General features: G+C 42.4%; 1 protein-coding gene across 3 annotated transcripts in view; it reads left to right on the forward strand.

The window, feature by feature from the left end:
• The window catches only part of LOC147677686 (SLAM family member 9-like), a 479844-nt gene that overhangs the window by 120848 nt on the left and 342856 nt on the right, over positions 1-16140 (forward strand). For all 3 annotated transcript variants that reach the window (XM_086945330.1, XM_086945331.1, XM_086945332.1), the window contains exon 2: positions 4960-5295. In XM_086945330.1, coding sequence (XP_086801456.1) covers positions 4960-5295 — 336 coding nt within the window. The remainder of the gene's footprint in view (positions 1-4959; positions 5296-16140) is intronic.

Consider the following 16140-nt stretch of genomic DNA (forward strand, 5'->3'; position numbering starts at 1 on the left):
AGATTCTCGTACTGGTGACCGATATCGCGCGAGACTTTCTATCGCTGCGATGAGTTTCATTGTCTACAATGGATATGTGCCCGATCCAAAATGGCGTTGTCGCGAGACCACGCAATGAGACAAACATATATTTCGGAACTGGATTCCGAACAAACAACACGGGCTGATTTAATGCCGGATGCCTTTCACCAAGTCGGTAAGGAGTAAGGGGACCGATGTGTGTGTGTTTTTTAACGCCTGCAATTGTATGCTGGGTATTCCTAGACTAGTTAAAATACTATTTTAAAAGAGGCGATATGGTGATAGAGGGAGATAAGTTTAAAAGGGGAACACTAGACTGTGTACCTATGAACATAAAAATTCACTACCAATGTCTACAGCAAGTCTGTTTTCACAATACAGAAACTGAACTTATGTTAATTCTTGCCAGTAAACTGAAGGGGAAGGATCCTTTACCGATGGTTGCAGTTGCTGCTTTATACCCCCCGGCCGGTACGAGTAGGAGTGGCCGAGTGAGGGTAACTATTGCCAAGGTGTAGGCTTTTGGGTTTAAGTGGCTTGAGCCCCACACGCAGGTTCTTTACAAATGTGTGTTTTTACATGTCTTTTCAGTTGTGAAGACCAATTCTGTCCATATGCAGTGGCTTTAATGTATATGACGCCCTGAAGAAATTGCCAAAATTTTTTAAAGGCAATGAAACATGTCGGCAAGTATAGTAGTAGTGGTTGGATAGTTAGTAACCACGCTTACTATTTTTAAATCCCCACACCCAACACAAGATAGAGAATAAAATTGTGCATCTGTGTTGCTGTGTGATGTGTTTTTACATGTTGTTTGACTTTTTGTAGGTTACTTTTGACCTCTTTCTCACTGCATATTTCTACACAATTATCTTGTGGTTTGTTGGACACTCTATTCTTCTTTTTCGAGCTTGAAGGTACCAATGATGATAACAGGGCAATCCTGGTGAGTACCTGCCAGGTTCCCGTTGGTGGTGCGCCCGTGAGGTACCTTCTCGCTCTCACTCACTTTTTTGTTGATTATGTATCAGGGTTTGACACTGAAGTGTATGTGTGTGTTGTCCCACAACTGAATTTTATTATGCTTGGAACAGGTGACTGTTAAATGAGGCACTATCCAGGGCTATACCGACTACCCCAACAACTAATGATAGGGGAGTGATTTCTTGCAACAGTTTTGCAATAATTGGTATCCCCGTAATAGAAGGATGAAGTGTATAAGTGCCTATAAAGTCTAGGTCTTGTATGTACATGTTGCGAAGGGGGCACAGTCAAAGGGATTTGTGTGGGTACAAATCCCTTTGTAGAGCCATGCGATTAAGTGCCAGCCATCACCCATGGTAGTATTGTTTGTATCACAGTATAAGTGGGGGGCTCTTCATCCCTAGTCCACCACAGCCTATAACATGTATTATGAAGTTGGTGATAGGTTAAAAACTGAGTGGCAGGGAGGTTAAAATCTATTTGAAATTGGAGAAAAGAGAGCAGATAATAGTCCGCAAACAAGTCACCTGCTACGCAATGCTGTGGTAGTATGAGCCTGGGTAGCATGGAAGGCTTACCAGGGGAAACTCCGGAGCATATAGGATATGTCTATTAAGAGTGCCAATCCATTCATTTGGAGGCTACCTGTACTTGAAGTGAAAGCAGAGGGTTGGGCATCGCCTGCGGGGGTAAGAGGCTTCTAATTGCAGTGGGAGTGAGGGCAGGAAAGTAACGACAAGCCTCATTGAGGTTTCGGCCAGCTATTCACTTGGTGACCCATTGTAGCTGGGCTGCCAGGAAATACAATTTGAAGGAGGGGTTTGTGGTATTCTGTATTAGGTTAACTTGGAATGCGCTTTGCATTCTTTCTGCTGCATTCTGTGTACGGGGTTCGATAGAAGGGCGGTTGATGAGAGCATGCTGCTGAGGGCTCGGACAAGAGTGGTTGTTAAGCTGTCTCCTTGTATTTGAATAAATTACTTCATCACCCACTTCAAATTGTAATGTGATACTTACATCACGGTACCTAACCCACCCTTGTCGGATGGTAATTGCAACTTCTGCAGAGCAAACCTGCGGCGGCCGTTTCCCTAGGTAAGTTCAGTTAATAGGGAGTCAAGGTCCCTAAAAAGTCCCTGAGTGGAGTTACTGGGAGATTGGTGAAGTAATACCAAACTCAAGGCAGGATCACCCTTTTCGATAGGGCAATTCTCCCTCAAGGGGGCAGTGGCAATTTCGTCCAGAAGGATATTAACCCCTTCCATGCTCATGACGATCTCAGCTCGTCATGAGGCACAGTGGAGCTGTGCTTATGACGAGCTGAGCTCGTCATGAACAATGGGGATCGATTAGGATCAGCACAGGAGAGGAAACCATTAGCAGCCAAGGTGTTAAGAGTTTTAGCAATGCCAACACCGGATTCCCAGATATCGGACTGCAGAGTTATGCCAGGTGATGGGGGGCCCCATCTGTGACAAGTTCATGTGGGTTCAGGTTGTTGGGTGGTGGGTAAATTGAGGATTTAATCCAGTTGGCCCGTAGTCCAGATACCCTTGCAAATTATTGCAACACGATGTGGATGGGAGTGGGGTTCACCCGGACGCCTCGGAGGAAGAGAAGTATGTGTCCCATCAGTGAGGGGGATACCCCGTTGCGCCTTCCACAGAGAGTCAGAAAGACTCCATGGCCATCGTGAAAAGTAGAGGTGAAAGTGGACACCTGTGTTGTGTGCGATATTCTACCAGGAATGTCCCGATATGAGACGTGCCACCCGAACCCACAAGAGCAGTTTTACATCCAAGTAGTCAAATGTAGGCATGGAGATGAGCACATATGCTCATTCGTCAGAGGATGCGAAAAAGGTAAGACCAGTCTACAGAGTCAATGGCCTTCTCCAGGTCCAGCACCCAGAAAGAATAGCAATCCTGCACCTGGTCCTGAACGTGGAAAGAAGCTGAAGGCTGTGGGGGTGCTGCACTCAGGGACAAACCCGTTTTGATCTGGGTGGGTGAGATCTGGCAGGGTATGAGCATATTAAGCAGATACTATCTTTCTCAGGATCTCATAATCTGCCCCCCATCTAGCAAGGGGGGGCATGGTGTATATAGCTTAGTTGATGATGCATAGTGTTTTGAAGGTGATGCCAGATAGGGATGCATATGTACTTTTTTAGTGTCAGAGGAATTCTGTCACGTTGGTGAGTCATTTGATGAGCTGGCACTGCATTATGAACTGTTGCTATGTCATGTTTTAATCTCTTTATAGAGCGCTTGTTCACCGTTGCTTCTTTACATTTGAAAAATACATTATTTTTAAATCTAACAGTGAGCAGGACAAAGGGTGCAAGATACCTAATTATTAATTAGTCATGTTTTAAGCTGGCATCTAAAACAGAGTACATTTATTTCTGCCCTTAAGCTGAAAGGAAGTGCCACATGCTGTGCGTAAACAACATCCTGGTCATTCTGGTGACAAGCAAGAACTGCGTTGTTTATCCTAGAGGTTGCGCCAATCAATAGTAGGCCAGAAAGGAGGGTGATATGAGGTGTAGGATTTTATAGACATGTGTTAGATCTTAAAGGTGACCTAAGATCGAATGGGTAGCCAGTTTACCAATCGTAGTTCTGTTAACAAATGCAATAAGCACTTAGGCCACACCATTCCAAGAAAGTTGAAGTTACCATAAGATTTTGTCTGGAGATTCAAGGTAGATCGAATTTGTGTAGTCAAGATGTCATTGAATGATAGTGTTCACTGCTGGTGCATGCAAAGAGGGATCAGTGAAAGGAAGAAACGTTTTTAGAAAGCCAGGGTGGATAAAACAGATGTGGACCACATTTATGGATTGTGCTTCTCGGAACACGGTGCTGTGCAAGGGAACTCTTCTATTTAACACAACTGTCAAAGAATCTGGGGAATGACCATTATATCTGGCCATTATGTTGTTACCCATTCCACTACCATTGAAGTGGAGGTAAATACGATCTTGTTTTTGGTTGGATTTATCTAGAGGAATTTGTCCACCATCATTACTTGACAAAGGGGATTACTTCCATTAAAGGACTTGTCTTTTGTGCACTACATAGGGTAAAAATAAGTTGAGTATCATAAGCTTAGAAACATCAGTATGCTTGAAAAAGCATATACCTTAAAGGAGCAGTTGGGCAACTTGCCCCTTGTACACGTTTACGGATGTTACACCAAAAGGGTGAGCGTTTTTAAATCTTTCTGTACTGCTACACCATGAAGTCTATGTCACATGCTATCGAAGAGTGTGCTTAAAGACTGACCATATGTGATCTCTCTGAACTGAAAAATGATATCCCCTTTAGGACCGTTTAGTCATGCCCACTTCTTCCAGGGTCTTAAGTCGTGGTGTAAGTTGCGTCCCTTAGATGTTTGCCAGCAAAGCTTTGCTGCCATCAAGATGAAACAAGACTAATGTCCATGTGGTTGCCTCAATATCAGTTTCTAGAACCAAGGGTTTCACATTGAGGAGCATGGTAAATAGGTGCAAGGTGGCATTTGCTTTGGGTGCAATATAGGCATTGAGGTGTATTTCAATATTAAGCTGAGCTTAGCAGTAATGTAGACACCATATGTTGTTGTGGAGTTGACAAGGGGCAATCCAACCAGATTCAAGAGTTATATAAACACATTTAAATTCAAATATGAGATTTTTTCGTAAATTAATTAAAACCTGGTTGTTTAATCAATGATTCCTTTCCTGGTCCTTCTTTGGCTTGGCGCCGGGAAACCCTTTTTGGGTAGCTGTTGCGCCCGATATAAATTTAAATAACATAACATTATTTTACAATTACAACATGTCAGAACAGCACAGGGGTGCAGCAAGGCACAGTATGTATTTTCACTTTTTAGATATGCCATCTTTTTAAATCGGTACTTTGCATCTTACATTTTTTTCAAAATCTCTAAATTTCCTTTTCTACCCAGGCATCATCATTTGTCGGGCACAAGAATCCCATCGTGACATGAATGGAATTGTGGGAGGTTCAGTCCTGCTTTCTCTTGTAATTCCACAAGGACAAAGTATCTTTGAGGTGCGTTGGAAATCGGTTACTAATAATGTACGCCTTGGTGACTCCAAAGGCAAGATATTTGAGTCATTCCATCTTGCCAATCCTACAATTACTCGGAGACTAGAAATGGAGAATGCAACAACTCTAAGAATAGCCAATCTGACAAAGAATGACAGTGGGACCTACAGAGCTGAGGTTCAGTATAAAAGTGGTTTTAATGAGGAACAGGAATTTCAGCTCAATGTCTATGGTGAGTGACTTGTTTAAATATTTCCTCTCGATGCATTTACTTTCCCAAAGCCTTTGTTTTTTATAAAGCTAAGAAAGCCGAAGCTTGGCTGTGGATTGTCAACAAGAGCACGTCTACAGCAGTAGAAATAATGTTCAAGTAAGCCTTGAAGGGAATTTGTTTAGAAAGTATTTGATAATTCAAAGTAATTTAAAAGGATAAATCAATATTCCTTATCAACAATCGATTAAGCACAGTGATTGTTGGTTGGATATAGGGCCTCTATTGGGTCAAAACATATAGACAACATATGAACTACAGACACAAAGGTGTATTAGAAAAATATAGTTTTATCAAAGAGTCGTTTGAATAAGTCGTTTCACATACAGATAAGTGAAAATACAAAAAATACTTAGGCCTGTGAGTGTTGCACTTCGCCACTACTCGTGTTTTTAGAGCATTTATCTGTGTCCAATTGAAGTTTGCACCGAAATAACTCTACTCTTGCGGCATAACTAGATTTAGCTGTATATCCTGAGAAATGACTTCGTGATTTTTGAAGATTACATCTTCCGGTTTGAACTAAATTCCTTTCATCATCGAACTATAGGTTGCGGCATACAATTGACAACCTGTTCAAAACACTCAGGAGCCATAGGAACTTATAAATAGGAGCAGCACATGTACCTAATTTGACACGATACTGTGACCGATTTACAACCACCCTAGACCTGCAGCATTGGGAATTGAGATTACAACCTTTTCTATGCAGACCCCAATTGACATCAGTCCTGAAGATGGTTTCTGCAATTGTTTTTTAGGAAACCGAAACGTCGACCTTTCATCTTATCCCTGTCTTGTTTTATTCAGTTTGATTTGGGATAGGTGTCCTTAGGTTCTGTTGAGTCACTTATTAATTTATTTGTGTGTGTACCCACAGGCCTAAGTATTTTTTGTATTTTCACTTATCTGTATATGAAACGACTTATTCAAACAACTCTTTGATAAAACTATATTTTTCTAATACACCTTTGTGTCTGTTGTTCATATGTTGTCTATATGTTTTGACCCAATAGAGGCCCTATATCCAACCAAAAATCACTGTGCTTAATCGATTGTTGATAAGGAATATTGATTTATCCTTTTAAATTACTTTGAATTATCAAATACTTTCTAAACAAATTCCCTTCAAGGCATCTTTACCTTTCTACTTAATTACCCAAGCCCTCAAGGGTATTCTGGGTCGCTCACTTTTTGTTGATCAAGTAAGCCTTGAGCAGCTAGCTGCCTCACTTCTCTTCTGGAACATAGTGGTAACAGTGGAATACCCATAGCTCAATGATACCCACTGAGAAACAACCCACTGAGAAACAATTAAGAGTCCTGAACATGCCATGGAGGTAAACATGTGCCCCCTGCTTCTAATACATAAATTAAGTGTAATTGTGCCTGATACTTTTTGATTTCCAGGTTTCTTAATATTGAGCGGGTTGTTCTTTTCTCTTCTTGTGCAGTCCTTCTTTTTAGGCGTGTGCTATCTGATAGAAAGAGTAGAGTAAGGGTCCTGTTCTCAATGGGAAGATCTGCAAGTTCTTTGTGTTTGACAGCAGACATTTGCTCTGGGATCTTCTTGATAGAGGTGTAACAAAAATTTTCAAATGGTTATGTGGAAATCTATCAAATAAACAAATCAAGTTCCTCCACTTTATTGGCAGAGATAGGTTGAACACATGAGGAAAATTAAAAGGGCTCCAGAAGTGGAACTCCATACACCACATAAATGTAGTTACCAGAAATAGGCGGTTGCCCTACCATGTTCAGCCCTTAGGTCCCACCCAGCCAGGTAGGAAAATAAATATAAACATACACAGCCCACACACAAACACTTACCTAACACCTACATGCACAATAACACCCCTCCATTATATTTCACTGTACTAGCCGCTTCTAGTGGGCCAACCTGCTTTCTCCATGTCTCAGTCTGAAAACTGCCCAGGCATGTTGAAAAAGAAATGGTAGCACTTAGAAAAGATGAACCAGGACCAAAAAATAAGATGCTGCCATTAAGTGTCAGGGTTCACATGAAACAGACTCTTAGCACTCAGAACTGCAACAATTGATTGTCATTTGCACAAACCTATCATCACAAGAGGCAAAACCTGCCAGTCTCATGGCCAATTTGATTATGCTTATGGAACTGTTGGCCACTGATGTTCAAGGTTCTAAAGAGATATGACCGTTTTTTTGATTAAAGAATTCCAGCACATAATTTTCTTTAAAAAGATGACAAAACTGTAATGCATAAGGATAGGAATATTCCAGTTGGTATAAGAGATGATCTTAAAAAATATATAGATCAGCCAGTTTCCGAAGGTGGTGCTGTTCAAAGTATGGATTCATCCGAATTGTTTTCCCAGTTGTTGTATAGAAACAAAAATCCAAAGAAATTCAGCTGTGTGCTATGGATATAAAATAAATATTTAAGTGATCCAAATGATATACGAAAATATTGGTATGCGAACCACAACTCAAGTAAAGACTATACCCAGAAGACATAGATGAGCCATTCACTAACTGTCCCACGTCGGATGCCAAGAGTTGAGGGGCCGGTGTCCGTCGGGAGTACCTACAAGCCTTGGCAACTGCAACCAACTTGGAAAGCGAAAAAGGTGCAGTGTCAGGACAAGAAAGGTCCAGGTGACTTGCCACTAGCAGGGGAGTCAGTTCAGGCCCAGTTTTATCAGGAGAACCCACTGAAATCAAGGAAGACCCTCAACAGGACCCTCATGTCAGAGGCAATGGAGTCGCAAGAGGAGCTCGAGCAGCTCATCAAAGATGCAGGCCCACAGTGCAAGTGATGTGGTGAGGATGAAGATCTTGGTCACAGAAGATGCTTGAGGTTAGCCCAGATATCTCAACAAGCCTTTGCAACTGCAAGTCAATGCAGTGCACAGTGGTTTGGTTCCTGCGGCTCTGATTAGGGATACTGGCCTCAACCTTGGTAAGAGGACAGGGCAGGTCTCTGGAAAAGTTGAGAACCCCCACCCGTGTTGCTGAGCCTTTCAGAGTCTGTGGGAGCCCAGGATTAGCAGACGGGTTAGCTTAGTTGAGGTGCCTGGAAATGTAGGGAAGTGACTCCTTCTCTTCAAGGGAGATTCCTTCAGGTTTCTTGGATGTCCACAGGACTTGGAAGGTTCCTGTATGGAGCATGGGCACAGGCGTTGCAGCAGACGAGCAGGACAACAAAACCAGGAGCAGCAGGAGGCCTCCCAGTTGCAGTCTCGAAGGACAGACCAAAGTCCAGCGAAGTCCAGAGTACCCAGACGGTCGAAAAAGAAGTGGGTATTGATATGAATCGTGTCCAACGATGAATCTAGGGACCCACCCACAGGTAAGCCCTTAAGTACCCTAAGGAAAGGGTTGAGTAGATTCAGGGTTCCCTCCCAGAGGAGGGGTCGGACAGTGAGCAGGATACTCCCATGTACTTTGTCCAGTTTTGCACCAGAGGGGAGCCAACAGCTCCCTTAGCTGGTATGAACTGGGCTGTGCAAGGAGGGCACGAAATGTGCCCTTCAAGCAGACTTATTGACACTGCCAAGCGCCCCTCCCTCCCCCAATACACTAAACCCTGTCTGGGAGGTGGTCACATCTCCCTGTGACAGGATACCTATTGTCCTCCCTTCCCCTGCCGGGGCTGGCTCAGCAGCAGGAGGGCAGAACTGTGTCTCTGGTCAGCAGCATCCATGTTGTGCTATCCGGGTCTAGAAGACTGAAACCAGGAGCACTCCTGGCCTCCTGGAGTAGCTTTACAGTTAATGGAATCATACCTCCCATACCGTTTACAGTGTGGGGGTATGATTCCAACATGTTTGATACCAAACATGACAGGGTTTATTACAGCCAGTTTAAAGATGGTCATCGCATAATGACGCTTGGCCACTCTATGTATCGTAATGGCTGATGCACTTACAACCAGGTAGAATGGACTCCGAAGGTTGTAGGGGTGTCCTGCTCATGTAGGGGCACCCTTGCACTTAGAAACAAGCACCCTGCCTTCAGGATTGAAAGGCCTGCTTTAGGGGTGACTTATAGGTTTTAAGTGCAGTGAGCTTAGATATAGGGTAACCTATATCTGTCGTAGGTGGTGCTAGCACCAGCCTTCACAGCCTGCAATGGCAGGCCTGTAGTTGCATTTTGAGTGGTCCCTCATGGGTGGCATAATACAAGATTCAGCCCATGTGGGACCCCCGGTGTACCTATGCCCTGAGTACCTCAGTACCATATACTAGGTACTTATAAGGGTACATCAGTATCCAATCTGGGATGTACCTAAGTACTTACCATGACCAATTTAGGGGAGAAGTACAGAGACTGAGTTCCTGATTAGCAGGATCCAAGTCAGACTAGTCAGAAACAGCATAGCACCAGGCAAAAAGTGGGGGCAACCATAAAAGGAGATCCTACTTTCCTACAATGCACTTTTCATACATCGATTTGCCTTCATTACTGATCCTATGAAAAGACATTTGTAAGAGTATTATTTTCAGGTGGAGAGAAGAGGAATGGAGGAATATTTGGCATTTGCACAGATCAAATTTATGATCATAAAATCACCTGCTAACTGCAGATGATTGTTGTATGGGGTTTGGCGCTGTTCTAACCAAATTGCTGCTAGTAAAGAACATTCTATTGGATTTCCATAAAGATGCCCAAGAAACTCTGGACCTCGTTGCAGCACAATTAAAATGGAAGCTTTAGCGTGTGTTTGGTACACTAAATATAAAAAAAAATATTTGTGGAGAACAATATTTTGTGTGCGTACTGATCCTAACCCATTGGTATTCTTACCTGGAGAAAAAGGCTGAGAGAGTTAACGTCTGTGTTTTCAAGAATTACATTTTATTATTCATCATATTTCTGGAGGAAATATTTTGCAGGCATATTTTGTGATAGTGTTACTTCATTAATTTGTCAATTTAAAAAAAGGAGTAACACTGTGTGGGCATTAGTTGCACCTCATCAGTACCAGCTTAATAACAAAATATAGCAATAAGTAACAAACGTTACCAGCCCAGCTTTTCAAAAGGTGTTCCACTGTGCGCCAACACCAGTCGCTGCATTTTTATTAACTTTTGAACCATTTGAGCTAGAAACGTAATCTTTTCCTGTTAAAATCTGCAGATTATGTGGCAGATGATGGATTACGTGCAATGCAGCAAATCTATAATTATGGAAAAGCTACCGCACAATCACATATATCCAGTGGCCCTGGGTATAAGTGATGGTATATGCAAGGGTATAACCAGTGCATGGAGAAGGTATGAGGTGTAGTTTATGTAGTGTGACGAGTGAGGTGACAACACAATGTATAGAGGTGTGCGATTATTGAAGGTGGAATTTGATGGTGGTGCATAAATTAAAATTTTAAATAATGCACCACAGAATTTAGCGAAGTAGTGGTGACTCTGTTAGTTGTATGTGCGCCTAGGAAGAGTACAGTACAAGGATGGTGTACTATGGAGTGCATGTATGGTTAGTACATGTGCTGAGCGTAGGTATGCTTGTGTGGAGTTCCATACCTGAATGGTGAAGTGTTGTGTCACATGCACAAAGTGAGTGTGTGCTGACTGTGTGTCTGTTTTGAAATAACCCACACTGGTTAAAAGATAGAAGGGCTTCAGTGCTGAACAGGGCCCCCAAACCAAGTGTTTGTGCTGAATGCATGTGTGCTTGTAAGGGTACAATGCATAGAGATATTAGTGCTGAATAGAAAGTGTGGTATTAATGTAAACTGAGTTTGTGCCTGGAATGGTCCATTATATGGAGGGCCGTAGGCTTCATCTTGGGAACCCCAGGCCTGGTGAAGATATGATGAGTTGAGGATACCCCAGACAGATTTCTAGATTGCGGAATTCCTGAGAGTTAGGAAGGGACGCACTGGAGGGAACAGACTCCCTGTGCAATTCAAAGACTGCTCTTTGATTTAGTGATAGAGCACAAGTAAGGGGCCTATATGCGACTCAGGAATGGAGATGGGGATGATAAGAGAATCATAAACAGTAATCCTTTGATGCACATATCACTATGTTTGACCTACAGGTGTAATCTCTGGTCACTCCCATGAATTATGTTGTGGACAATCTGCTTCAGAGTCATACCTGCTTTGGCAGACCTCTTTCATGAACGAAGAAGAAAAGGAGAAGTGCCCACTTCAAAAGAAGCAGAATGCAGGCATTAAACTTCGACACATTTGGTGTCTGGTAAAGGACCATAAGAAGAAGAGGTTGAGTCTCCAAACGTTTGTTACCTGCAAAGCAGCAAGACGTCTGTGTGAGAAGGAGAGGCTCTGCAAGACTTCTGTCTGTGACCAGGACTGTGCACCAAGGTCTAAATAAGATCAACTACCCTGGAGCCTGGAGCACAAGCACCTGCATGCTTTAATGATCAGTGTGCTCTGCGCAGAAGAAGAGTGTTGGGGGGAGCGAGGTCAAGTGATTAGTCCTACCATAAAGACTCTGTGCAAGAGGTGAGGATTTGGCTGTGTACCAACTTGACTGTTGTCCATATACAGAATAGTTTTCCGCAACCCCTGTATGCAAGGAGATGGCAGCCATAGACTGAGCGTGTGCTGAGTGCCATGTGGGGTTTGATACACCTATATCGCTGCGCTACGGTGATACCATATGCCAGGAGCCACCAGTAAAGGACTAATGGTAGCGTTGCTCCAGCAGGGAGCAACGTCCTCACGAAGCACTCAAGAAAAAATGTTCCTTAGGACTGTGTTAGTGTCTTTTCAATAAAGTTTTATTCAAATAACTTGTATCAGTGATTAAATCATATGTTTTTTCATTGTTGTCATCATCTTTATAAATCAAAGTCAAACGCCCAATGCATTTCGGGCTTTTAGCCCTTCTTCAGGGGCATAGTATTCTGTTGAGGAAAAACACACTTGTAGTATACTCATGTAAACAAAATAATAATATACAAGCACATTATTTTCAAAAAAGTCACATCACGTTTTGAAGGGATATAAGGAACTTCTTATGAAAGAGACTTTGTTGAAAATAATGTGCGAAACGAGTGCGAGGATTCTGTCATTACTGTGTTCATTTTCGCCACCAGTAAAGGGCCATTTCAAGGAGTTTAAAGAATTGTGACAGGCTTGACCGGGCCGCTGAGGCTAGAAGAGCCTGCACCTGTATCACTACTGTAACCCCACATGCCAGGAGGGGCTGCCAGTACCAACGCTGCCTAATGGTTTGGGCCACCGCATCAATTAAAGACTGAGGCTACGACTTGCGGGTTGGACGTGTTCTGCAAGAGAACCACCCTGACTCACCACAGAGGAGATGTCATTGGTGACATAGCATTCTTCCTGGCTCCAGTCAGAAGCCAAATGAAGAACCCACCCCCTCCATTAAAAAAGCTGACTTATGCTTCGACATCTAGAAGACCTTCAGTAGTACTGCTCAGGAGAGAGAGCCTGCTTCACCAGGTGCTGCTGCATGAGCAGTGAGCTGCCCAACTTCTCCAAATTAAGCAGGACTAGCGGGTATGTATTGTATGTATTGAATGCACATGCTGCATCATTGAACTCTTCTGTGATTTTAGAGTAGTTAAGACATGAACTGGGCCAGTTGAGCACTGGGGAACTCGCTATTAAGGGTGCTGCTGCACCATAGCCACTTTTGACAGAAATCCTGAAAAGTCAAAAGGGAAATCTTCAGTATGCCAAATAGCTTGCATTCTCTGATGTTGCACACCAGTAAATGGGGAATAACCATGAATACGTTGCACGAAGGAGGGTGGGACAGGGGTTTGCCTAACAACTACTAGAGGCCAACCTAAAGTGGGACATTGATTTATTGTTCGTACCGTTTGCGCTTTGAGTTATGAGTTGTGTTAACTGACCTGGATCTGTGCCCCATCCCCCACCCAAGGGAGCCTTGACTGCTCGACCAGAGCTACCACTGAGAGTGAAGAGCATAAGGGGAACTTGGCCCAGTTGCTCAGGATCAATAGTAGGTCGTACACCGGGACATCAGGAGTAAAAGGCCTCAACCACCAAGGTTGGGCGCAGTATAAACTTTTGGGTAATAGGAATACTGCCTTGCACTATAGCCTCAGTTATTGGTCCCCACCAGTATAGTAAATAAAATACATAAAACTTTTTACTGAGAAGTTTAATAACAGCACACAATGAAGATTATTGTACTGATTATTGTGTCTTTCTTTATATTTGATTCCTTTGATGATTACAGCAATACAGCTAACATGTGTTTCGTGCTCTCTAGCATTTCTTCAGGGCTCTCAAATTACTTCTTGTGGTTCAATGGGCTGAATCATGCAACTCGAATCAAGTCTTCAGTCTTTTGTATCTGCATAAAAATGCCTTAAACATGCAGATAGTGTGCATTCTACATTTGTTCAATAGTTCCTATTCTTGATTTAATTCTTAACATCTCCTTCCACTCATTCCACAAATTGAGATTGTGTAGTAGTCTGTGTCAAATATTTGTCAGTCACTCCCATATAAAATTTGTGTGTGACTGACTGTATTGGACAGTAAGTGTCTGTGTGAATGGCTGTATAGGTGAGTGCAGGGTTGTGTAAGTGCTTATATGGATGTGTGAATGGGTATGTAAGTGGTTGTGTGAGTAAGTGTATGGGTGAGTGAGTAGTTGTGTTGAGAGGCTGATTGGGTGAATGAGTGGGTGATTGACTTTGTAGGTAAAGAAGTGGGTGGGTGAGTATGTGGTTATGTGACTGGCTGTATAGGTGAGTAACTGGTTGCATGAGTGGCTGGGAGGGTGAGTGAATGGTTGTGTGAGTAGTTTTACAAGAGTGAGTGCGTGTGTGAGTGAGTGGCTCTATGGGGGAGTGAGTGGGTGGGTGAATACTGGTATAGGTCTGTGAATGGGTATGTCAGCGGTTGTACTAGTATTTGAGTGGGCGTACAAGAGGTTGTATGAGGTGTGAGTGGTTCTGTAGATGAGGTAATCAGTGATGTCATTAGTGATGTCATTTGAGATATCATCAATGATATCCCTGACCATGTCATGAGTTATGTAATTTGTGAGGTAGTAAGCAGTGCAATGCGGGGGTGTAAGTTATAGTTAGCTCATGTAACTATAACTGCCGAATTTCTCTGATTTTGTACGGGTGAAATCTGACCCTAACTATAACGTCCCTGTAACCTTTTTTTCAGTGAATTTGTAAGGTTTTTTTAAATTCTATTTCTTTACTACAACGTCCCTGTAACCTGTCTTTTCAGTGAATTTGTAAGGTTTTTCAAATGCTAGTTCCTAACTATAAAGTCCTTTTAACCTTTGTTTTTTCAGTGGATTTCTATCTTTTTTTAACTAGTAGTAGGAGAATCACTTTTCTAAAACTTATGCCACGCCGCTACATGGCTTAGATCACTATGTGCAGGGCCACTTATGCTGCCTACAGATAACGCTGTCGGAGGTAGAAGAGGCGATTGCACAGAGCCTTGGTAATAAGGCTCCTGGCCCAGATGGATTGCCCATAGATATAATAAAGTGGAAACCAGAATTTTGGGCCCCAGTTCTTTTGAATGTTTTTAATAGTCTACCCTAAGCCCCCATGCCTGATACCTGGGCTATGAGCATCATCGTCCCATTTATAAAAAGGGGGATAGATCAGAACCAATTAACTGCAGACCAATTTCTTTGCTTGACAATACATTAAAGATTTTGGGTCGAGTTATATATAATAGGGTTTTAGATTGGACGGAGGAAAGTGGCATATTAGACCCATGTCAATTAGGCTTTAGAAGCAGGGTCGGCACAGTAGAACAGTGTTTGAACCTTAATTTGGTCATCAGTATATATAATACTGCCCGATCTTCGCCTATTTATTTAGCGGTCATGGATCTATCATCCGCTTTTGATTTAGTTAATAGGTCCAAACTCTGGTCTATTCTGTTGGATTATGGACTGGATGAATCCCTGGTACACTTTTTGGCATTTTTACATACTGATCTCAAGGCACAAGTCAGGATTGGCATGGGTGGGGAGGTCTCGGGTGCAATTAGGGTAGGAAGGGGAGTCAGACAGGGGTGCGTTTTAGCACCCCTGCTTTTTATTATTTATATTAATAGGTTGAGCAATTCCCTGAAACAGTCAACTCCAGACGTCCCGATAATTAAAGGTAAACCATTACCTGTACTCCCTTACGCAGATGATGTAGTCATTATGGGCCGCACCCCAAATTCTCTGCGTATCTTGGTCAAAAGCTTTGTAGAGTACATGGACGGACTGGATTTAGTTGTGAATTTTAAAAAATCGTTTATTATGTCATGCGGACCAGGGAAACGCCAGCTCAACTGTATACTCTTGTATTTTACATCATGAGTGCATAAATTCAAAATGTAAATTATGAGTAACACTGAGTATGGAGATGTGCAACTTATCGCAATTTGTCTCTCTGGAGAGCTCATTTTTAGCTAAATCCAGACTAGGGACCATAAGATCTCTACTCTGCTCTCCCTTGGTCCAGTACAAGACTGGTACTGTTTTAGTCTCTTCCAATGTATGGATTCCACCAACGCATGTCAGCATTACATTTCTTATGGTCATTGCCTAACATTTAGGTTTGCTTTAGCGTTTGCAGTTTTTTAAAAGCAGCTGTTTTTTAATTGAAAATGTTATCTGTATGATTGATTATCACTAATCGTTTTTTATCTGTGATGAATTGTGTACATTTTGTGCTGCTCTTATGATTTTTTTTAAATAATCGAATAAAGCTTTTATGATAATGATGATAGCAATTTGAAGGTGCTGCATACATTATACATTAAAGTTATAACTATAATGTGAGAACTTCAAATGCTTGTGTTGTTTA

Source organism: Lissotriton vulgaris, chromosome 12 (assembly GCF_964263255.1).
Source record: "Lissotriton vulgaris chromosome 12, aLisVul1.2, whole genome shotgun sequence".
Taxonomy (NCBI): Eukaryota; Metazoa; Chordata; class Amphibia; order Caudata; family Salamandridae; genus Lissotriton; species Lissotriton vulgaris.